Genomic DNA, 23,126 nt, shown 5'->3' with positions numbered 1-23,126 from the left:
ATGAAAACTGATCACAAAACATATTTTATAATATGTTCTCTAAAGCTGTTTTAGCAGCACTTTGGCAACGGAAGTAGTTCCGGTGCTTTTATAGTGTTGGAATTGCAGACACTAAACACTTCTCTTGTTCAAGTGCTTTGGATGAATTATTTTCTTTGACATTTCCTGCACTCTTATCTTATGAATAAAGAGATACCACAAGGCTACATTTCCCCTGCAGCTGCGCAATACGTTTTCAAATATCAATGTATTATATGTGTGAATGTAACGTATTTGTAAAATGGAGACACATATTTCCAATAGTCAGTGAAGGCGGCCTTCACAATCAGTTGCGACACGCCTCGCCTGCTGCAGTAGTGGGACAGTGGTGTGGCATTTTAAAGTTTGTTTACCGTTTTTCCAAAATGGGTAAGCTAGGTTTTATCTCGATTGTAATAGCTGCCTTCGCGTTGGTGCTCGGACAGAGGATCCTAAACCTAAGGTACAATGCAAAGCAACTCCGTTAATGCCGAAATGTTTTGGAGTTTGTTACGATGTTTTCATCATGCAAACACGGTTTTTGTTTACCACCTGATCAAGGCTAACGTTTGCTTTATAACATTGCAGGAAAAGGGCCTTCGCTTCAAGGGAGTTGACCCAAAAGCACCTGCCCAACTGTGTCTTACTTAAAAATATAGGTAAGTCATGCCATAAGAAAATGTAGCAACATTTTTTTTTTGATACAAAAATAAGCAGAAGTTAACTGTGCAACTCTCGGTACTTTACTTTCAGATCATGGCTCAGAGGATATAACAATCACTGGGGACGGGCTGGCGTTTATTAGCAGTGTAAGTATGTGAATTACACAGCAGCCTTGTCAACAAAAAAGCCCAGACTCTAACAAAATGTCAGTCATCAGAACCGTTAACACGTGGGACATAATCTTATTGTTTTAATGTCAAATGTTCAAGCTTTTTAATAGCCTCCATGAAATGCATTGTTATTCATTAGTGATGCAACACACCATCATTTTCATAAGCGATTAAAATGCCAAACTTATCCTCGAATCATATATACATAATTGAGTCTATAAAATGTAAGGATATTGTGAAACATTTCCATCAGTCTCGAAGAGTTGGTTTGAAATGTGTCTACTCAACAGCCCAAAGATATTCAATTCACAATGACAAAAAAAAAAGTTAGTTCATATTGAGTTTACCCACACACAAACAAACAGAATCATTACACTGGTAAACCATGGCTACACAAGGACAAAGCAGTGAAGCAATGCAGTATTTCCCCCATCACACTTTCAATAACAATCACCTGCTCTATCAGGTATTCTCTTAAATATAGGATACATGGCTAGCATTTCTTAAACTGCAGACATTTGTCATTTAGGAACAACCATTTTTATATAAGAGTTAGGCCTTAAAATGTGACCCGAAGCTGGACTTTTTCACCTTTTCCAACACTGCATAATATCATATTTATATATATTTTTTAAGGGCCTGAAGTATGCCGGACTTCCATCCACAGATGGGACAGGAAAGATCTTCTGTCTTGATATGACAAATCCTCGGATGAAACCAGTTGAGCTGCGCATGCCAAGAAACTTCGATCTGGAGTCATTCAACCCTCATGGCATCAGTTTATACACCGATCCCAGTGGTAAAAGCACTATGTGTGATTGTACACTTGCCACAAAAACAAGTCTCTACAAGAAATTCCCTTAAGGGAAATGGTCGCTTTCTACTGCCTTTGAATCCAGATTCAACAACATTCATATTATCAACAGGAACACATTAATAGCACACTTTTGAATACATTTTAAGATAGTACAAATAAGTAGAGTTCAGCTGACTGAAAAACTGCAAAGAACAGATTGTATTTAGTTGTTTGACATTATGTTGTGATTTGTAAGGAATATCTAGAGATGTAATTCTGATTCATTTCTAAAATAAGGGCAGTCTTAAGCCATGCTTGTCCTTCTACTTTTACACACATACTCACTCACACATACTCACTCACAGTTTGGTTGCCTGCTGTTTTATTTACAATGCTTTCTTGTTTCTCATCAGATGACGCAATATACCTGTTTGTCGTTAATCATCCTGAAGGCAAAAGCCAAGTCGAAATATTCCACTTTGTCAGGGACGACCACTCACTGGTGCATCTGAAAACCATAAAACATGCACTTCTCCACAGGTATGACATGAACTGCACTTAAGATGTACTGAATATGTAGATGAGGTCATTATGCAAAAACATTTGTCAAACTATCCTTAGTTATTATAACAGTTATTTAAAAACGTTATGAATTATTGTATATTTAAAAACGAAATTCTGTTCTGATTTTCTTTTCAAGTGTAAACGATATCGTGGCAGTGGGAGTGGAAAGCTTCTATGCGACCAATGATCACTACTTTACCAATGAATTACTTAAAACTTTGGTGGAGATTCTTCTCCTTCAGCCCTGGACTAATGTTGTGTACTACAGTCCTGAGGAAGTGAAAGTGGTCTCTGAGGGATATTACTTTGCAAATGGTGTTAATATCTCACCAGACAAAAGGTAAGACTTATATCCTGGGCTATGCATTTGGTCATTCATTGCTTTCAATGGCTTGCTTTCTTAATTGAATATTATTTTTTATTTGTAGGCATGTATATGTGGTAGATCTATTCGACCACAATGTGCACGTGTTGGAGCGGAAAGAAGACAATGCATTGGTCCAAGTGAAGGTAAAACATTAAAGTTTTTCCCACTGATAAGTTATTATCATCAAACACTATTTGTTTCTGCTATTATCAGACCAAGACACTTGTGCTTTAGTTTTTAGTAAAACGTTTGACAAATCAAACAGTAATGCTAATTGTAATGAATTATTGTAGTATTAGGGCCACCAACAGATTTTCATTTAAACTGTCTTTACTTTTAAATATAAGTAACAGGATTAAGATATAGAAATTGGTATAAAAAAAAACACGCACACTGATGCTAAACAATAAAGGAGAGAAGTCCAAAATCAAATTGATTTGAAGATAAATTAGTTATTGAAGGATATATGACACCAAGATGCATTATTAATCCTAACCTGGTCTATGATACTCCACCAGGCTGTGGCTGTGGGTTCACTTTGTGACAACGTAGAAGTGGACGCTGTAACTGGTGACCTGTGGTTAGGCTGTCATCCTAATGCAATGAAAGCTCTGAGGTTTGACCCAACAGACCCGCCTGGATCGGAGGTTTGTACATTCACTTTGACTAGAAAGTACATTATGCCTGACAACATTACAAGAACAGAAAAAAATACTCTCATTACCTAAACAGCAGATCCGTCTATTCACACATATTCATCTCGTTTAATTTCTTTCTTTCTCATGATTTTGTTTTATTCAGGTCATTCAAATCAAGAACATTCATTCAGATCAGCCAGTGGTGACTCAGGTGTACGAGGACGACGGCAATGTGATCATGGGCTCCTCTGTAGCAGCTACCTATGGGAAAAAGTTGCTCATTGGAACTGTTTTCCATAAAACCTTGTGCTGTGATTTGGAGTAGGCCGAAGATCAACTAGCTAAGATGTAGCTAAGATACATTAATTGTGTTAACATGATTGTATAGCAATGAGCACTGGGTGAGCATGTTTAAAAGTAGACAAAAAACCAAAGTTACTGAACGTCCCAGATACTCGTATTACTTTGAAAAGGTATTTGGAAAACAATATATTGTATTTTCTTTTTTTACATTTGCTTACCTCTATCGTGAAAATTATATTTAACCCTGGTCACCTAACTGCACACAAATGCACTATGTTACCGACTGCTTTCATTTATATTTGTTAATGTTTTGTATATTTGAATAAAGAGATTAATAATACAATCCATATGACAGTCATGCTTCAACTTTAGTTTTCTTTGTGTTTCAATACATGCGCAGTGTGAAGAAACACCGTTAACAGACAAAGAAGTGCACACAAAATCCCTGTATATCAATCAGCAAGATTAAATTATGGTTAATATGTAGTATTTTCATTGTTTTTTGTAAAACCCATGTAGTTCTACCACCCACAAGAAAGTCAGGTCTTTAAAGCATTCACTAATAACTATTACTTTTCAAGCTTCTACTGTGCTCTACTTTTTATTTAGATTTTCAAAGTAATTATTTTCAATGCTATAAATTCGGTGTCTGATCAAATTCAAATACTTCTGTCTCTTATTTGCTTCCATGCTTTGGTGTGTCTATGTAATTGCACCCTGAACCTATTCCTTTGTGACCTTTATGCACAGAGTCTGTTTGTAATCCTGGCAGCCATGAAGAAAGTACTGACTGCTGTTGTTGCTGCCTTTGCAGCTTTCATTGGATACAAATTCCTTAAACTAAAGTAAGTACTTTTTAATTTTGATTAGAGACCACATTTGGAGGTATAACAGAGGTTTAGTTGTACTTATTTCCAATGTTGACAACTGTTGCTTAATCCAGAAAGAAAAGATCAATCAGGAAGGGAAAATATCTGTAACCAAGCCCTGCTAGAATAGCAGGTTCTGCTTTGTTTGCCTATGAAAAGCTTTGTCGTTTTTAACTTTTCTCTGCAGTGAAATGATGCTTGCTTCAAGGGAAATGCCTGTGAAACACCTCAACTGTCAATATTTGAAGAATATTGGTAAGATAACTTTATTTTAATTTCATTGTCTTAATTTGGACATTTACACGGTCAGAAATGTTCTGTTTAAATGCATTTCCGCACTTGGACAGCTTGTATGCCAAATGTGAGCATATACATAAAGAGTTTAAAGTCCCAGTTTCCTCCAGTAGGTCAAGTGTCAGCTGTAATGCCAGGGTTGTAAAATGATATTAGTGAAAAAGATAACATCTTATTTTATTTTGTGCAGAATATGGGGCAGAGGATATCACAATACTGAAAGACGGTCTGGCCTTTCTAAGCACAGTAGGTTAACAAAATTGTAGCATTGTTGCATGAATCTTAAACACTGCATACTCAGTTTCCTTTAACAAAATGTGAAAGCATAGGTCAACTTTCCTAACAAAAGTCGTGAATATCAGTTTGTTTGCATATTTCTTTAAGTAAATACCTACTCAGGAAAAATGTCCGCTCTGCACCAACATCTTACATGCTGTGTTTTCACTCAGGGGTTGAAATACCCTGGACTTCCTTCGTTCTCCGATGAACCAGGGAAGATTTACATTTTAGATTTGCTGCACCCGAAGCCAACTCCAGTCGAGCTGCAGATCAAAGGAGAGCTGGACCTAAACTCTTTCAACCCACATGGCATTAGTGTATACACTGATGAAGCAGGTAAAGCACAAATCATGTGCAAAATCTTACAAAAAATAAAATAAATGATGTGCATGAAATGATCAGAACTGTCAAATCAATGTTAACATTAAGGTTGAGCTTTCATCATCTCTAATTTGTAAATTAATATCCTATGATTTTATCTAAGTGGACAATGTTTCAAAAAAGCTAAAGAAGACAGGAAAAACTATCAAAAAGACACAAATTAGAAGAGACAAATAAAGTACCAGTTCTTCACTTCAAATATGTCCTTTGGGTACTGTTGTTATGACAAGCATTCATCTAATGCTAACAAAGTCAAATGGACTGAAAGTGAGTCTCAGGTATTCTGTTTGTTCTGTTCAAGAATATTAAAGGCAACATGAAATAGTGTATAAAAAAAACGTTAGTTTTATAATGATGTATATTACATTCAATGCTCTGGAGGACCCTTTTGTTGTTTCATTGTATGCAATGTTTAAAAAAAGGAAAGGAAATACAGTTTGTCAAGGAGCTTAATACTAGCTACTTAGCTTTTACCAAAGGTTTTTGACTTGAGATGGAAATTAGCAAACTCCTATAATCTTGTACAAAGCATCTTATCTCTTTGAGATTTATGTTCTTTTTGTACATGGTCCCTGCCAACTGAACCAATAAACTAAACTTAGCATAGTTGCAAATTGGAAGTTTCTTTACTTATTTTTTACAGATTTCTGTGGCTATTTTAATCCTGCATTTCTCCTGCAATAATAGTTTAATGCATTCACATTTAGTAAATAGTTTTTATACATTTACTTTGGTAGTAGTGGAGAAAGCCAGAAAGGTTAAACTGTACACCAGGGGATTTGATTAGCAGTATGTAATCCAGTAATACTATTTGTACTTTGATCTTATTGGTTTTACACTTAAGTGTACACTCCTTATCAGAGCTGCCTTTAGTCCCGGACTTTAAGTAACCCAACATTTCACACTGTTGTTGTCTCACATTAAAAGACTGGACAAATACCTTTTATTTTGAAGCAGCCACAAGAAACTCTCCTCAGTTGACTGTAATCGTTAATCAAAAATCTGTCTATAAAACCTTTTCTGGAGTCTGTGGTGTTAAACCCAGCTACTGTGTTCATAATAACCTCAAGTGTCACTAAATCAACTACGACGGAAATGTTAAGCTTCATTTTTTGTACTTTATTTCAGCATTCTGTGAGGTCAGAAATAAATGGAAATTGTTGCACTGTAAAAGTAAAAGACACATTTCCGTTTGTTTGCAGATGACTCAGTTTACCTGTTTGTTGTCAATCACCCGGAACACAAAAGCCAAGTTGAGATCTTTCTTCTTGTTCAGGAAGACACACTTGTGCACTTAAAAACGATAGCCCACCCCCTACTCCACAGGTATGTACTGTACGATCAATCTTTAACAGTATCACACCTTTTAGATTTGACAATCTATTGAAGCGTTTTATCTCATTAATTGTGTCTTTCAGTGTAAATGACATTCTTGCAGTCGGAAAAGAGAGCTTCTATGCCACAAATGATCACTACTTTGCCAGTGATATGCTCCACTTTTTGACTCTCATCCTGGATTACCCCATGTGTGAGGTGGTCTATTACAGCCCTGAGGAAGTGAGGGTGGCAGCCAATGGCTTTCTGTCTGCAAATGGCATCAACATATCACCTGACAAACGGTTATTCTCAATTCATCTCAGCAGTCACTGCATCTGCTTGTTTTTTAAACTGAATGTATTTCCACAGCAATATGTTCCCTTTGCAAAGCTAAAATAATAAAACATAAATATTTTCTGTTGCGCAGGTATATTTATGTTTCAGACATTGTTGGCCATGACATCAAGGTTTATGAAAGACAACAAGGGGAACAATTAAGGTTTCTAAAGGTAATACAGTGTTTTCTTTTTTTCTATTGAAAACAATTAGATGAAATGTTCATTTTTGGAAATACTCTAATTTGTTTCTTACTGATAGTTGACCCATACTACAGCTAGCAGCCTTTTAGCTAAGCTTAATATCCAGTAAAACCTAAATTGTTAAATGTTGTACCCCTTTGCTTTGGACATGTTAGTATTAGTAAGTGGATTTTGTTTTGGGCTTGCTCTTTCCAGTTTTTAGTAGTGTCCACCTTTAAATATTACTTCTGGCAAGAAAGTAATTAAAGTGCATATCCAAAAATTAACTTTAACTGTGTGTTGTAACATAATCCTTAAAAACATTATTTATATATCCACATTCCTCCCTTTGTATCTGTATTTCAGGAGGATTGATATTTAATGATCAATGAATTGTTTGTGATGTTTCCAACCAGTCTGTAGCTGTTGGGTCACTGTGTGATAACATCGAGGTGGACCACAGAACAGGTGACATTTGGCTTGGTTGTCATCCAAATGGCCAGAAGTTGATGAAGTATGACCCTGAAGATTTGCCTGGCTCTGAGGTAAGTGGGCATATGTTTTTGTTTAGCTTTTTAATCAAACAATATTTTAGCATTTGTATTTGAATTTGCCTGATCATTTTTAATTCTGTTTCTTCCAGGTCATCCGGATCAAGAACATTCTCTCAGAGAAACCAGTGATGAGCCTGGAGTACGGTGATGACGGCCATGTGCTCGTCGCCTCCACTGTAGCAGCTCCCTTTGAGGGAAAGTTGCTAATTGGATCTATTTTCCACAAAGCCCTCTATTGTGATTTAAAATAATCTGTCTACTTTGTATCTAATGATTTTTAAGGAAATTAATGTTGTAAGAAAGGATTTGGATGGACATGGGATACAAAAATAAAATCTTGATTCAAAATTTGCAAAATAGTTTTATTTTACCAAACACAGACACTGGCTCGTTGTGAAGAAAGAAACCGCATAACAACACAAAATGCAGTTTGTTTCGTGTTACAGGACAGTATTTTTTATAGTTTTATAGTATGGTCTTTCGAACAACCCAGACTGATTGATTCCACAATAATGTTAAAGGTATAAGAAGTTATGAGAACATATTTTATCCTTTTTCGTCTTTGTCCATAACCTCATTTTCCTCTACTACCTTAGCTATTGTAAATCTAGTCCCTCCACCATGAGGATGCTGCACAATTTCCTCTTCCGTAGTATTTGTCGAGGGTACAGTGAAGAATATGCCATCACTTTCTAATGCACAACTTTCTTCCTCCTTATCTGCACTCAAACATTGTGCAGGTTCAGTTTCTCTGTTGCCATCTTGTATTAAAGGACGCGCCTCGCGTTTGCTTTTGTCCACAATAGCGATAGCATTTATGAACACTTCACTGATGCTCAGCATGCGTCTGTGACGTGGCGAGTGATCCAGGGTCTGGATGTTGTTGGCCAAGATGTCGCTGCAGCTCTTAGAGCGATTTATGTTGTATGCAGGCAGTGTTGCATTTGCTGTGGTTCCAATTCCCTTGATGACAGTGCTGTAGTCTTCCTCCTCCTCTGATAGGAAGTTAAAGATGTCAATAACAGAGCGCTTTAATTCTGGATTGTGCTTCTCCTCGACAGGCTCGGGTTCCAGATCATAGCAGTGTCGGTGCCTGTGCCTTCTTTTCTTAAACACTTTGTGAGCTTTCACTACCATGTGGACATTCCAGCTGAAGAATAGAGACAGCCAGGCCAGGCCCATGTAGATCCACAACTCTGCAAACACTCTGTACAGCCTGGGATATTCTATGTTTGGATTTACACCTGAAATGAGAGCCAGAGGACATTCTTTTCAAACCAAAACGTTTAGAACCTCAAATAACCTCAGAGAAACCTTAACTTAAATGAAAACGTACATAATGCTAACGTAAACCTACCTGCCACATAATCTCCAAAACCAACTGTTGTGAGTGTGATAAAAGAGAAGTAGAGGCCCTCCAGGTAGCTCCATCCTTCAATAGACATAAAAACAAATGGAGGGATCACCAGGTGCACGACCAGCCCCCATAACAGGAATAAGGCTGTGCAGGTGAATTGGACCTTTTTCTAATGAAAGGGAGAAAAAAACACATTAGGTCTTCATGTTAAAATAACACAATATAACACCCTTTTATTAACAGTGTTCAGAAAAAACCCAACTTCAGCTTTCATTTCAATTCTTACCACTGAAACTTTTTTGTGGATTAAAACCTGGGACAGACGTTTGGCCCGGTCTCCAAAGAATGAACCCAGCTGGCTTATCCATACCAGACACAGGGGGATCCCACACAGACCATACAGGATGCAGAACACACGGCCACCTTGAGTCTTAGGAGCAACATTACCATAACCTGTGGAATACAGGAGTTATTATTAACACACACATCTAGACTTCATTAATGGTTAGATCATTTGTCAATCATTTACAGATGGGAAATAAAGCATTAAGGATACAATTATAAAATGGGGGTTGTCAGGTTAAAAGAAAAATGCCTACTTGGTATCCTTCTCTAGTGTTTTTAATTAGCTTAGTATTCATTTTGCAGGAAGATCACAGTTTGATCATTTGCAAATAATTAATTTAATACATAACTTTTACAACAGCACAAGTATTTCATTGTCCTGATTTTAGTAATTCATTAATCAGGGCTAATGTTTTCTCAATTCCTGATAAATCTTCAAGACAATTTCAAGAGTTGACAAAGGTTTTGGGGTGTTTATGACTTATGTTCACAATACCTTACCTCACCAAAAAAGTATTAAGAATTATGGTAGTATTACATGTTGTCTGTCTTAATGTATTGCATTAAGATCGACTAGTAGTACACTTCTCTGTGGCACCGCACATAAAGTGAGTTAATAAATAAATAATGCGAGGTGTATACAAGACTTATTCTGTTGCCAAATATTTTAAATGTAACGTCACTTTTAACTGCTTTGAGTGCAATATGTTTATAAAACAAGGATTAGCTGATTTTTTTATCAGATATTGTCAGTGTCATACAAACCTATGGTGGTGACAATGGTGGCAGCAAAGATGACAGAGTTACCCCAGTCCCAGGTGTTCCGCTGTTTGTCCCCAGTAATGGTCACACCTTGGCCTGCAGCATCTGACACTATCTGAGACAGTGGACACAGTAAACTCTCAATAAAACCCATTCACATCCCCCTATAATAAACAAACTTATTGAAAACGTTTACAATGGCTTATTCAAAATATCAACTTCACGACTTCCCAGCTGCCATTACAGCGGACACACCCTTAACAAATATTCAAATATGTGTGCGGAGGAGAAAGACATGCTCATGCAGGCTCACTGTGCTGTTTAAAACCAAGAGTGCTCGCAAAATGTCCGGTGAAATTCGGCTTTAACACAAATGAACATGACATGAAAAACATTGAAGTGGTTTTATAGTTAGGCTAGGTTGCTTTGGCCAGCATACGGTTGTTTTGTTGTTAAATCAGGTAAAACTGGTTCTGGTGTGTCCTGACATGTAAAGACGAAAAGCTTCTCTTTCACCACTCAAGGCTAAATAAAAGGTCAAATAAGGCAAATTAAGCTGTTAACATCTGTGAGTTGTTCACAAGTATTGTAGGCTATTTGATAACTTAATGTGACTTAACAAAAGCATTCATGTTTTTACCAACAATACGTGTATAGTTGGTCAATCACCGCGAAAAGTTACGTACACATTTGCTTACCTCAGTCATGTTAATCTCCTGTCATAAACTGCTATTAAAACACGTTTCATACCTCCAAAATCTCATCCAGACTTTCCGCTGTTAAGCAGGTGTGTTTCTTCAAAATGATTTTCTTTTGTTCGATATACTCGTCTCTGGCTGTTTTCCAGTTTGGCTCTTCGAGAATTTGAAATATTGCAGCCCCAATCGACAAGTAGAAAATTATACATGAAGTTAAAAACGGACCCTTATCTGCCATATTAAAGTCATAACTTTAGTCTATACGTCGTAGTGTAGCTTTTATTCCTGAGAGGACTGCTCTTATCCTAACCGCTCAGCTTTCTTCCTGGTACCACACAAAGCAACGCTCACACAAACTCAGATCCATTGTCCAGAAACATCTTTTCATCAGATACTTGATTTATAGGCTTATATAATGTATATGATCAAATTCCTATTCCTATTTATAAAAAAACAGTGGAGAAATGCAAAAACTATGGAAATAGCTTAAAGGGTGTCCACATTTCCAAGCAGGTGACACATTTTTTATAGATGCCAAATCAGCATATTCCCCCCTTATTTTCAGTATAATGAAAAGTCTTATTTACATATACATCATTATGTATAAAATAAAAATGCAAGTATTCAACCTGTCTCTATACTTTCTTACATCAATGCAGAATACCGGAATGAAGCAATTATAGAAACATCCGACAGGGGGCAACACGCCCTCAATAAGCTACAGTTGTGAGGAGGCATGCCTGCATTTTGTGACTGAAGTTGTGTGTGTTTATGGTGATGACAGTTTCTCTTATCTTCATCCAGAAGGCTGGAGTTGAGTGTGACACACTGGGTGGATCCTGGCTGCTCTGCATGATAATGGTGAAGAGGTGTTTCCCACAATGTGAGAATACTGCATGTGTAAGAATGAATGATTTGAAGAATACACTCGAGTCTAGTCTCTCTATCTATCTATCTATCTATCTATCTATCTATCTATCTATCTATCTATCTATCTATCTATCTATGGCACTCTACAGTATATCATGGCTCACTGCACATACTAAGGACAGATTGTTCATCACAAGGAGTATTAGTCAGCTTACAAAAAACAATATTGTATTGCCCATGAGAAGTGTATTTTTGGTTTCGTTATAGGTATAATACTGAAACCGAGGTTCCAGCTGTAGCAGCTGCCAGACAGTGATGTGCTGCACCTTAAGGGAATGCACAGTGCTTTTGATGGGAGAATGAAATGGAGCAATGATATGTGTGTTTGTCGTATGCACCTGATGCACTGATGTAGGATTAACCATGAATGTATAGCACATCGTTTGAAAATGTAAAAACAGATACACCAATTGGTATAAATTTGTTTCTGAAATTGTGTTGAAGAAATCCTTAAATGACTTTCATACTCCAATCTTTCTCCCTTTTTGACAAAGCAGATATTTCTATTTGGAATTGTTCACACATCCATGTCAAGTCACAATCGGCAGAGTACATTTTTGAGAGGTAAAGGGGCTCTAATTTGTATTTGGGGATTCACAATAATCAGTAAGAAAACTTATAAGTAATACATTGCCATTTGATCCTTACATGACATCATAAAGAAAAAGAAGGTGATCGTCTAGGAACCAATCAGTAATAGAGTTTACCTATATTATTAATCCTTGGATATACTGGAACTACATGTTAATGTAACAATTTGTATTCTTATGTTGTTACTTGCTAAAGACATGTCTAAGTGTTTTAAAACAAAAAAGATGCAGAGATTAATAGATACACAATAGATTACACATGTAAACACACAACAGCACCCCGTGTGGACCCACCAGCAGAGTTGGAAAGCATTTGAAGAAAGGTCTCAACTTTGACTGGTGGCTCTGACTTTGCTCCTATCAGTTGTATTGGACTTTTCACTGTCACAACGTTTGCCTTTGTTTAATGATAGCTTAATATTTGACCACACATTCCTCTGATGTCCAGGCACTGATTCTGAAACTACACAGGTAAACGCATATGCTGCTGTACCTGTTTTTGCACTTTTGCAGGTGATATTTTAAGAAGGAATCCTTTGTGCCAACATGAACACTCTTCTATAACTGAGGCCTTAAATGCATATCCATCTATGTTGAGGGAAGTAGGATTATTTAGAACTGGTTTAAATTATAATCAAAACATATAATATATATTATGCTGAAAGGTACCATTTAGCATAATAAGTTATTTTACTTGTATATTTTCATGCTTATACTTTTGCACTTTTACTTGAGTAACCTTTTGTTTGCAGGACCTTTATTTGTAGGAGAGTATCCCTACACTCTTGTACTCAGAGGTGGGAGAAGTATTCAGATCTTGCACTTGAATAAAAGTAGGAGTACCAGAGTGGAGGAATACCCTGTTACAAGTAAAAGTCCTGCATTCAAAATGTTACTCAAGTGAAAGTACAAAAGTATTACCATAAAAATATACTAAAAGTACCAAAAGTAAAAGTACTTATTATGCAAATTTCCATTTCAGAATAATATACATTATATATTTTGATCATAATTGTTGATGCTTTAAAATATGATCAAACCTGGTAAAGGTGCAGCGTTACTTTGTATACTGCAGGGTAGCTTGTGAATGTTACTCCAGGTGTAACTAAAGTCTTATTTAAGTGTTGATTTTATTTCACATCATTAAACAAAATCTGCAAAGTAACAAAATCTACAAAATAAATGTAGTGGAGTAAAAGTACACGATTTACCTCTGAATTGTAGTGGAGTCTGCTAGAAGTAAAGTAGCATAACATGGACATACTCAAGTAAAGTAGTAGTATCTTAAAATTGTACTTCAGTACAGTACTCGACTAAATGTAGCCTACTTTAGTTACTTCCCACCTCTGCTTGTACTTTTACTCAAGTATAAGATCTGAGTTGTGTTTCCACCTCTGTAAGTAACGCTCCCACCTCCACTCCACCCATCAGTACTTAGTGCTTCGTCATTGTGGCTGCGACACCGCCTCTCTGTGGAAACCTGGCCGAGAGTCTCCAATTTGTTCTGCATAGAAACACGGGGATTATGGAAACAAATTGAAAGTGGAGGAAACGCACAGAAGAGACATCTATCTGCTCAGGTATGACTCGCCTGCACGCTATTGTGTTTACATTTTACATAGCTATTCCTGCGAGGCTTTTCATTTCGCGTCTGCTCGCCACGGCAGTTCGTTTAGAGTTCACTGAACCGTATTTAGAAGGATTATGTCAAAGATGTTTTTGCTGTTAGCTACCTGGGGAATAAGGAACTATACACCTAGCCTCCTGTAGTCTGCCGAAGGCATGACAATATTAAACAGAAATGTCTACCAAATGATTGTTGTAAGGTTGCATTCAAAAGCCCAGAGACTCCAGGCCCTTCATACTTTGTAAAATAAAGATACCGAGTTTAAAATGTTATAAACAAGGAAACACAACCACAGCTAAACAGGCAGGTTGTCCTATGAATGATGTAGGCTTACCTTTGCATTGATCTATTTAGTATACCGACATCAGAAAAGGAAATCTAAAGAAAAGTGTTGGTAATAATTATTTTTGATAAAACAACTGATTTGAGTCATCCATTACCTGTTTATATACACTGTTTATGGGTGCTAGCACTATTTGCCATACTTTCAAAGAGCTATTCATCTTCTGATTCAGGCTCATTAGCTATAGATTCGTTTTTGATGTACATGATTAATTTAATAAGAAAAAAGCATGGTTAAATGTAACACTAGAACATGTCTTCGGATGTTTAAATGTATACTAATGTTGAACATCATTATGAGTTGTATCAATTGCAAAACAGTAACCTGCTTGGAAGCATTCGAGGATGGATAAGAAGGTACTTTTGACAAAGGAAATGACAAAAAAGGAGCAAATTGATATGCACTAAAAGCAATTGAAAGCAAAAATACTAGAGGGTGGACCACTCAATGATGACTTTACTGACCACCTTTATATTATTTGTTTGAGTTTTGAAATAAACTAATAAACACAAACTGAGATATGATCATTATTCTATGTTAATAATTTTAAACAATTTTAAAATTCAGCCAACACCTACATCTCATCAAACCTTGTGCTGTCACTCTTTTGAGTATATTTTATAAACCCTTGAATTAACACGAATAAATGAATTTGAATTTAGTATAGTATTTCTCTGAACTGACACACTTTTTTTCCATTCCTCCTTCTCCCTGCTTCTAACCTGGTCTCGGATTGTTGCCAAAAATCTTCAACGTTGACATGTTGTGAGTATCTTCTATATTTGTATAAGTGTAACAAAGGCAATTGGTATTGTTTGGCATACAACACTAACAATTATATTACCTTAATTCATATACAAATGATTCCCTCTTAATTTACCACAAATTGATTTTAAGCTTTTGCAAATAATGACTTTAACAAAACAAGCTTACTTCCATGCAGCTGCAGAGACGCATTTCATTTTTATGAATGCAAAGATTCGATGAAGTCCTTATTATGTTTTAGAGAATATTAATTCTCAAGATTTCTATTTGACCTGCCAATCTTCCTGGCATCTGAGTGCAGACCTTCTCTGTATCTGCTTTATCCATTTTATAATTTATTTTAAATGTATCTGCTGGTTAAAATGCTTTTCTATCATGATTCTGACTCCATTTGCGTGGGAATACTATTTCTCTACTATACCATGGACTATTTCTTGTACTTTCTTTGTAAAGAGCCATTTAAAAATGTTTGCATTTTTAAAGTGCAGTATTAAAAAGATCTGAAAAATAGATTGGGATGGAATCCCTTTTAGAAGTTTATTTGCTGAAATTACGCTTTCCTGCTGTTGTTGACCTGCTGGTAACTGCCCACACCAAACTACTTTTGGGAGGGGTAGTGTGACCGTGTCAGTCTGAAGCATCTGGACGAAACACATCTTTATCTCTCATGAACACATGCTTCTAGCATGCCTCGAAACTCTGTATTGACGTCGTAGAGTATTATTGGCGGGGGTTCCCTCTCACTCAACAAATAATGTAGAACCAATAGTTTGGTCTTTCACTAGGAAGCTTTTTTATTGTTAGACTCTAAGTTCACATATTTTTACCCGGATTGCAGTGGGTATTGAAAGTGTCAGTAGAGAAGATATAAATGTTTATAAAAATGTTTTTATTTCAGACCTGGCCCACTAACTAGTCAGTCAATGAAACAACATGTATAAGTGGATTCTGCCATCTGTCCATCAGGGGGCAGTGTAAACTAAGAAAACATGTCTATTTACAGTAGCATCAGATGATCAACACATTTGTAGCGTGTGCTTAGGTGGCCTAGAATGTCCGACACAATCTGTTCACCGTACCGTGAGCCCAAGGGTAGGCCTACAGCTTTTTATTAAGAGATCTCAGATACAATCCAAGCGTATGCATATTAATATAAGCATTTCACTTCCAATCTGTCTACCAGCTGCAGAAAAGCCATGACTCATTTATTTTGGGGAAAGTTGTCCTGCCCTATTCTCTCTATTATAGCACAGGAGGCACATAATATGCAACATAGACATGTCCTGACTCTTCCCCTAGGAGAAAACATCATTCTGTTTTATTTAAATTATCTTAGGTGTGCATGAAGGGGAAAATTCAAACGTGGCCTATAGGACAAGAAGGATAGGGGACATGTCTGCTGGCAGAAAGGAGCTGAAACATGGAACATTCCTGGTTCATGAATTCTTCATAACATAATGGTGCACTATGAATATTGATGCACTGCTACCATCAATCCCGTTAGTGCTTTTGAGAGCTCTGTTCATGAGCACAAATAAACCCCCTGAAACTATGCTTCCATCACATGTACTTATACTTCATATTTGAAGCATTTTTTAAAGCTGCACAAGTTGTTTTACATAAGATACCGGAGGGAAGGCTGCGTGGTGTGCGTGTGTGTGATGTGTACCCAGATACAGTATTGAAAGTCAAAGAGAGATGAATTGGGTGCCAGTGGTATTGGACATTATGTAATCACTGAGCGATGGTGCCAGATAGGGATAAAGATGTTCCAAACAAATACAACCCCCATGCACTCGGCTGGAGCAATGCACTGCAGCATCTCATTTGCCTGTTTGGCTGTGCTTTTGAGCAAATGAGGAAGAGTGATGGGGGAAACAGAAAGTGCGCGTCAGTGTGTGTCGTCTCAGAGTCTGTGGTTCCAGTCTGTCAACGTCTCGAGGGACTGTTAGTGCTGCTCCTCCTCTCCTCCCCTCTCGTTTCTGTTTCTCCTCCCTCTCCTGGGTCCAGCTCAACACCTGCTCCTTGCAGTAGGAACAGGGCAGGGCAGGGGTTCCTAAGCAACTGAAGGCAACGCGAGTAGTTCATGGAGCCTTTGTTTCTCTATCTTATATTGTCTCTGAATTAACTCTCTCACTTTCCCATTCAAGCCCAAACTGAAGCAGAACTTTATCTAAAAGTAGCTCTTCCTAGCCGCTGGGATTCGTCAGATGTTTCCAGTGGTGTTACAGTTAATGTTTAACATTAGCAGTTGTCATCATGCTGCTTATGTGTCATCACTGTGTTCAGTGATCAAAGTCTAAAGACAAAAACATGATCACCGACCGATACTGTGCAAGACGGAAGGTTTACGTTTCTGTGCTTTAATGTCTGCATTGATTTGTGATACCTCTTTTGGACTTTATGAAAGATTTACGGACTCATATTTCTACTGGTAAGACTTTTATAAACATATTTTACACATAATAATGCACAGAAATTAGATGTGACAGTGCTATGCATGGTACATTAACTTTCCTCTGTGAAACAAAGGTGATGATGCCTTAGTGTAGCTGTGAGAATAATGAACCCCTCTACATCCCCCTCGCCCCCCCCCCCCCTTTTCAGCCCATGAGCCGTATGGGCCTAATGGGGTCAGGCAGATGGGTGGGGTCCATAAAGACAGCTTGTATGTATGTGTTTGCACATGAGCGGACGCACATGTGCTGCTGCATTATTTTATTTTTACATAGGAGGTTGAGGTAGGATAGGTTGTTGGACAGTTTCTAGTGTTTTTGAAACGGTGTCTCTTTTAATATCTCACCATTTGGCTCATAGTTGTAGTCCTGACAACCTCATACTGTGCACATGAATGCACCACGCTGCTGCCTGAAAAGACTGGGCAGGACTCTGAGGAATATTCCTGTAGCCCCACTCCTGTTTCTGGACAATGTACTGTGTTAATGACTGTACTCTTTGGCCCCCATTCTCCATGCCTATTTGGAACGTTTGTAAGAACGTTTTATGTGTTGTACCAACATAGTAATTAGTTGTTTCAAAGCAAAAACTACTGATATGCATAGAAATCTGTCGTTTATCTTCCATACTTCTGAAAAACTGTGGGGTGTTTTTAAGGTTGTCTTGCTGCAGCATCCAAACATATCTTTGACATATAGGCCAATATTTAGCAGCTTTATATGAAAGTTGTGTCCATGTCCTCCACCCCGGCATGTGGCTGTGAGCTGCTCGGTGCTCCGTTGGTCAGCTCAGGTCCGAGCCTCGGAGCGAGACTCCTCCCCTTTACGAGCGTCGGACACCTTCAGCACAACAAAGCATGTGTCGCTCCGCAACATTGTTTCTACTCTGAACGTGCGGAATAAAGGATTTTGTCGGATTTTTATAGCGTTTGCTTTCCCATTGATGCTAATTCTGCAGTAGGTAAGCCAAATGTGAGATGTGTGTTGGTGGCGCGGTGGGGATGAGTTGGTGTTTATTTGTTTTGTTGTACATTCGGCGCCATTTTCGTACACAGATTGTTTAAATACCCCGACACGCCGGCTCGATACAGCCGGCAACTATTTGTGCGGTTATATTGAAACAAAGTTGGAAATGGAAGTCATGTTTGACTATATTACTGTGTAAGATTTAAACGGTGATTTGTAAAAGCAAATTGCATTTATAAAACCTTTCTTTTGCACAATTAAAACAGCAACTCGCTCTCTTACAACATCCCGATAAATCACAAGTCCTGCGTAAGCTGAGGATGTGTGGTTTTTGTAAAGATGAGTGGACATGCAAGTTACCTGTTTACAAAAAAATGGCACTACATTTGTTTATTTTATGAAAACTTCGGTAAAGGGTGATACATTATGTCTCATCTTCACGTACAAGTACAGCAAAGAGGTCAGATCATATACAATTATTATTATAATATATGATGTATTAGAGAAACAAACCCCAATATATTGTTATGACCTGACTGAAAATAACATGATTGCCGTATTGTATCCCTTAATAATTATTATATTAAATAGTCAGTGTTCCTCATGATGCAGCTCTTCGTGTTAGGAGGTTCTTGGTTTGGATGCTTCTGTGACTTGTGTTACACAGCTATGTGTCTTTTCAGATATATTTTTTCATGCTGTGTTAGAGATGGCAGTGCTTTTGGATTTGATTTATTCTGCTTGACCAGACTTGCCTTTACCCTCGAGAGGATATTAAAGGTAAAAAATATCCATCTTTGCTTGAGAGTGCCATATGTGAATTTGTGTCACACATTAGGAGAAACTCCTCCAATAAGCCTCCCTTGATGATACAGCTGGATAAATATAGTCAGATTATCTTTTATGTAGTGCTGCATATGACGTGGTAAGGATGAGAAAGAGCCATGGGTGGCATTATTTCATTAGGACTGGCAAGTGTAACAGAAGTCAACATAGAGGTACAAAAGTTACGAGAGGTAAAATACAATCTGGGTGCTTGGATCTCATGTACTGCTGAATCATCACTGTTGTAAACACAAGGCTGCTGAAGGATGTGTTTGGGTCTGCTGTGTGAGAGGGAGGTCAGCGAGGACCCAGAAGAGATTGCTGATGTTAATCCTCTTTTGGGAGTTATGATGTATTTGTGCAGTTAGACTACTCTGTTGTGTGAGCATCACTAAATACTCACTTACAAGTAAACACATAAACAGTCCATTGCTCTTTTCTTTAAGAATGAGGGAGTCTGTGGCTTCTAGCTTGAAGGCCTTTATCAAATCTAACTTTACATAACATTTACAAAAATAATAGCAAATTGCAAAAGTATTGAGTTCATTAGTCAAATCCTTTTACTGATAAATCTCACTTTCAAGACACAGATCTGTTTTTTTGTGCGTGTAGAACATTAAACATTAACATTTCTTTCAAATTGTGCACTAAGGTTTAGTATTTCTTCAATGCCATTGAAGAAATTGAATGGGCTTGGTCTAAGGGGATGTTGGAAACAGATTCAGAATTGCTTTCAGGGTAACCACAGTAAATCAATCAAGCTACTTCATTCTTTTCCCATGTCGGTTCATGTTACAGCATCATGCTCACAGACCATCTGTGTGTATTGATCAGGGAAGGGTTTGGGATAGGTTTACAAAGAGGACTTGACTAAAATAAACCTTTTGTAGCCCAATTTCTATCACAGAGTACTCTCAAGAGTAATAGTATCACAGAAGCCATGATTACAATGCTTCATACAAAGTTTGATCCTGAAGTTTTAGTCACTCAACATATCATAATCTTAAAAGCAGGCAGTTTTATTTTACCTTTTAAGGATCCTTCAATAAGGAGTACATGACGTACCCTATAATGATTTTGCGTTTGGGGGCCTGCTCGCCTATTTTGTTTGTTTTCACAAAGTTGCTGGGCGAGATTGGGTCTGTCAGCTGAACATATGAACAGTTTATCCAGGCACGTGTTTGCGTGTATGTTGGCATGTGTGCCTGTGTTTACTGAGAGACGTTCATAGGAGCCACCATGTGGCCAGGGGACTGATATTTTGGCTTTCTGTTTATTTCTGTTGATTTTAAGCCAGGTAGGCGGGGCACCACATAAAACCATGAATCAGCACAGCTGATAGCCAAAGTGCTTCTTCATACCCTCTCTACTCCACACACACACACACACACACACACACACACACACACACACACACACACACACACACACACACACACACACACACACACACACACACACACACACACACGAGAATGCATGCACATCCAGAGCGGCAGACCCGAGAGACAGAGGGTGGAGACACACTGATACTGAGTGAGATGGATACTGTAGGCAGGTAGATGGTTGGAGATAATCTCACTTGGTCACTTGGGGGACGATTAACTCTAAACTCCTTCTAATTCCTTAAGCCTACTCCGTAGCGAGGAAACATGCTTTCTTTTTGTCCCTATATTGCTGCAGGGTAATGTTATTGTGGAACTCCATTCTGCAGTGTCCAGTGTCTGGGGAATTCACTCAAAACAAATCAAATATTTCCCGTCGTCTTTTTTAAACAGTCCTATTGTTGTGTATGCATTTGCGGCTGTGCACACATGTGCATATGCGTGTTGTGTGCAGCGCACTGTGAACAGAAATAGATATGAGCTTGTCTGTAAAGGGCTAATGAGCCCCAGCATCCTAAAGACATGTAGCTATTTATATACTATACCTCCTCCTCTCCCCATTCTGCTCTCGTCTCATTTCATCACACACTAACACACACGCACAGCAGCAGCAGCAGCTCTTCAGCATCACTGGCAAATAATATTAGAGTCTTGGTATCTAGAAATTGCTTAAATTGCTTCTTTTTTTAAACTGGAGACTTGGATTTAATGGTAATATAAATGAATTGAACCGGTTTTGTCAATGGGTAAGCATTGGTTTGGACCTTTTTGTTTTTGCATCATTTTAATGAGAATAATTAATACATTTCGGGTCAAACTGTTTAATCTAATTCATTAATTAATTTGAACCCAATGTAAATCAGTTGTTTAATCACATTTCAAATCTCCCTGTAGGAACATTACATTCAATTGATAGTCACATAAACGTTAAATCAAATCCTGATTCCCCTCCAGCCCTGGCTTTTGCACCTGATCCAGCAGCTCAGTGCAGAGAGCTCACTCTTGCTAGAGGGTGGCCTACTTCATTTATAATTTAGCTAATTAGAGCCGCTAATTATGCACGATGGAGGGCAGATTTATTTTACAGAGCAGCTATATTTCATCTAATTACCTCCAAACCAAGCAAGTGCATTGTATTTTGAGAGATTGATGCTTTTTAAGAAAGACATAATCTCAATGGCTCCTGATGCAGGTTAGCCCTGCTCAGCTGGCAGATAGCAGAGATGTTAGATTGGCAACACAAAATGGAGGAGGCAGCAGACACAAGCTCAGCTGGTCCATTAGGAGCATGTCTGTGCCCTGACAATCACAATTGAGATGACAGAGCATTAAAAGACCCAAAGGAGCCCGTGGGCATTGATGCATACCGGTGTGTGCGTATGTGTGTATGTGTGTGGTGACCTAGGGAATAGGCCGATGGGGGGTCCTGTGGGGGGAAGGGTAGGCAGGATTAGTTATAGTGTGCAGCACAGTTATTGGTCACTGGACACAAACAATGGGAGGGCTAAAGAGGATTTGGTTTGTGTGCGTACCCCTCCTCCCCTCCTGCTGTCCCGCAGTGCCAGTAGGAAGTGTATGGTATAGAGGGCCGGCCTGCACCCTTTGGGACGGCCTGTACATCTGGAAGATCGGGCTGCCTGTCTGCTTGTCTAGCATCCCCCTCCCCCAATTCATATAAGGCAGGGTGGGACTTGAACTACATATGGAAGAGACAAACACATTCGTCACCAATTAGACAATGTCTAGTTCAGGACAGACGGGATACAGACGGGATGTGGATCGGTCTGAATGAGGACACACATTGATTGTTATGAGAACTACTGTAACAGATATATAAGGAAGGTGTGAGGATTGCATAATGATTTGCGCTCTTTAATAAGCTCGTTAAAGTTTCTAAATATACCAGAACTGCCCTCTCGCTGCCAAACTAGTGAATCAAAGTCGTGTTCAAGTCCCTTCTGCTATGACTTTAAATCACATCATTGTATAATAAGTCACTTAGACAAGTACGATTGCACTGTTTGTTACATATTCAAAGCAGCCTTGGTATCTCCCATCGCTGTTGCAGTTTTATATTATATTAAGCTGAATATTTTGGAGTTTTAGACTGACAAAACAAAATATTTAAAGACTTATATCAATTGTAACAGCCGATTATTATGTAACATAATTGTCAGATTGATGGATAATGATCATAATTGTTAGTTGCAGTCCAAACAGAAGGTAACATATTTCCTTATATCCCCTGTATTTTTCTGCTCATTGCTTCGCAGCACCCCCCAAAGTGACCTCATCCACCAAGAACTATTGATTGAAAAGATTGATTAACCAATTTATATCTGCATA

General features: G+C 38.0%; 3 protein-coding genes across 7 annotated transcripts in view; 2 read left to right on the top strand and 1 right to left on the bottom strand.

Annotated features, from left to right (window-relative positions):
* Positions 1 to 249: 249 nt before the first annotated feature.
* Positions 250 to 7,982, top strand: LOC307046349 (uncharacterized protein; the record flags this gene model as incomplete). Its single annotated transcript, XM_079692748.1, has 19 exons — positions 250 to 481; positions 607 to 677; positions 772 to 827; positions 1,488 to 1,650; positions 2,061 to 2,187; positions 2,348 to 2,551; positions 2,640 to 2,721; positions 3,097 to 3,225; positions 3,380 to 3,537; positions 3,605 to 3,617; positions 4,129 to 4,364; positions 4,576 to 4,643; positions 4,873 to 4,928; positions 5,132 to 5,297; positions 6,545 to 6,668; positions 6,761 to 6,961; positions 7,087 to 7,168; positions 7,594 to 7,722; positions 7,821 to 7,982. The coding sequence occupies exons 1-19, from the start codon at positions 255 to 257 to the stop codon at positions 7,980 to 7,982; spliced, it is 2,454 nt and encodes an 817-aa protein (XP_079548874.1). The 5' UTR covers positions 250 to 254.
* Positions 7,983 to 8,072: 90 nt separating this feature from the next.
* LOC307013609 (potassium channel subfamily K member 5-like) lies at positions 8,073 to 13,759 on the bottom strand. 2 transcript variants are annotated; one of them, XM_079641049.1, is made up of 5 exons: positions 13,625 to 13,759; positions 10,199 to 10,310; positions 9,375 to 9,541; positions 9,089 to 9,257; positions 8,073 to 8,975 (listed from the first exon to the last, which is right to left on the bottom strand). In XM_079641049.1, exons 1-5 carry the CDS (start codon positions 13,673 to 13,675, stop codon positions 8,278 to 8,280), a joined length of 1,197 nt encoding a protein of 398 aa, XP_079497175.1. In that variant the 5' UTR covers positions 13,676 to 13,759; the 3' UTR covers positions 8,073 to 8,277. The 2 variants fall into 2 exon arrangements, with proteins under 2 accessions (XP_079497175.1, XP_079497174.1); XM_079641048.1 differs by lacking the exon at positions 13,625 to 13,759 and adding an exon at positions 10,946 to 11,244.
* Positions 13,760 to 17,434: 3,675 nt separating this feature from the next.
* Positions 17,435 to 23,126, top strand: part of LOC307013608 (band 4.1-like protein 2) — a 32,681-nt gene continuing 26,989 nt past the window's right edge. For 2 of the 4 annotated variants that reach the window (XM_079641045.1, XM_079641044.1), the window contains exon 1: positions 17,435 to 17,582. In XM_079641045.1, coding sequence (XP_079497171.1) covers positions 17,552 to 17,582 — 31 coding nt within the window. In that variant the 5' untranslated portion in view covers positions 17,435 to 17,551. Of the gene's footprint in view, positions 17,583 to 18,405; positions 18,566 to 23,126 lie in introns of those variants that run through there. The other 2 variants (XM_079641047.1, XM_079641046.1) reach the window with 2 other exon arrangements.

Source organism: Notothenia rossii (genome assembly GCF_949606895.1).
Source record: "Notothenia rossii genome assembly, chromosome: 7".
NCBI classification, from domain to species: domain Eukaryota; kingdom Metazoa; phylum Chordata; class Actinopteri; order Perciformes; family Nototheniidae; genus Notothenia; species Notothenia rossii.
The sequence above is the reverse complement of the archived record's forward strand: the minus strand, read 5'-3'. Positions and strand labels throughout refer to the sequence as shown.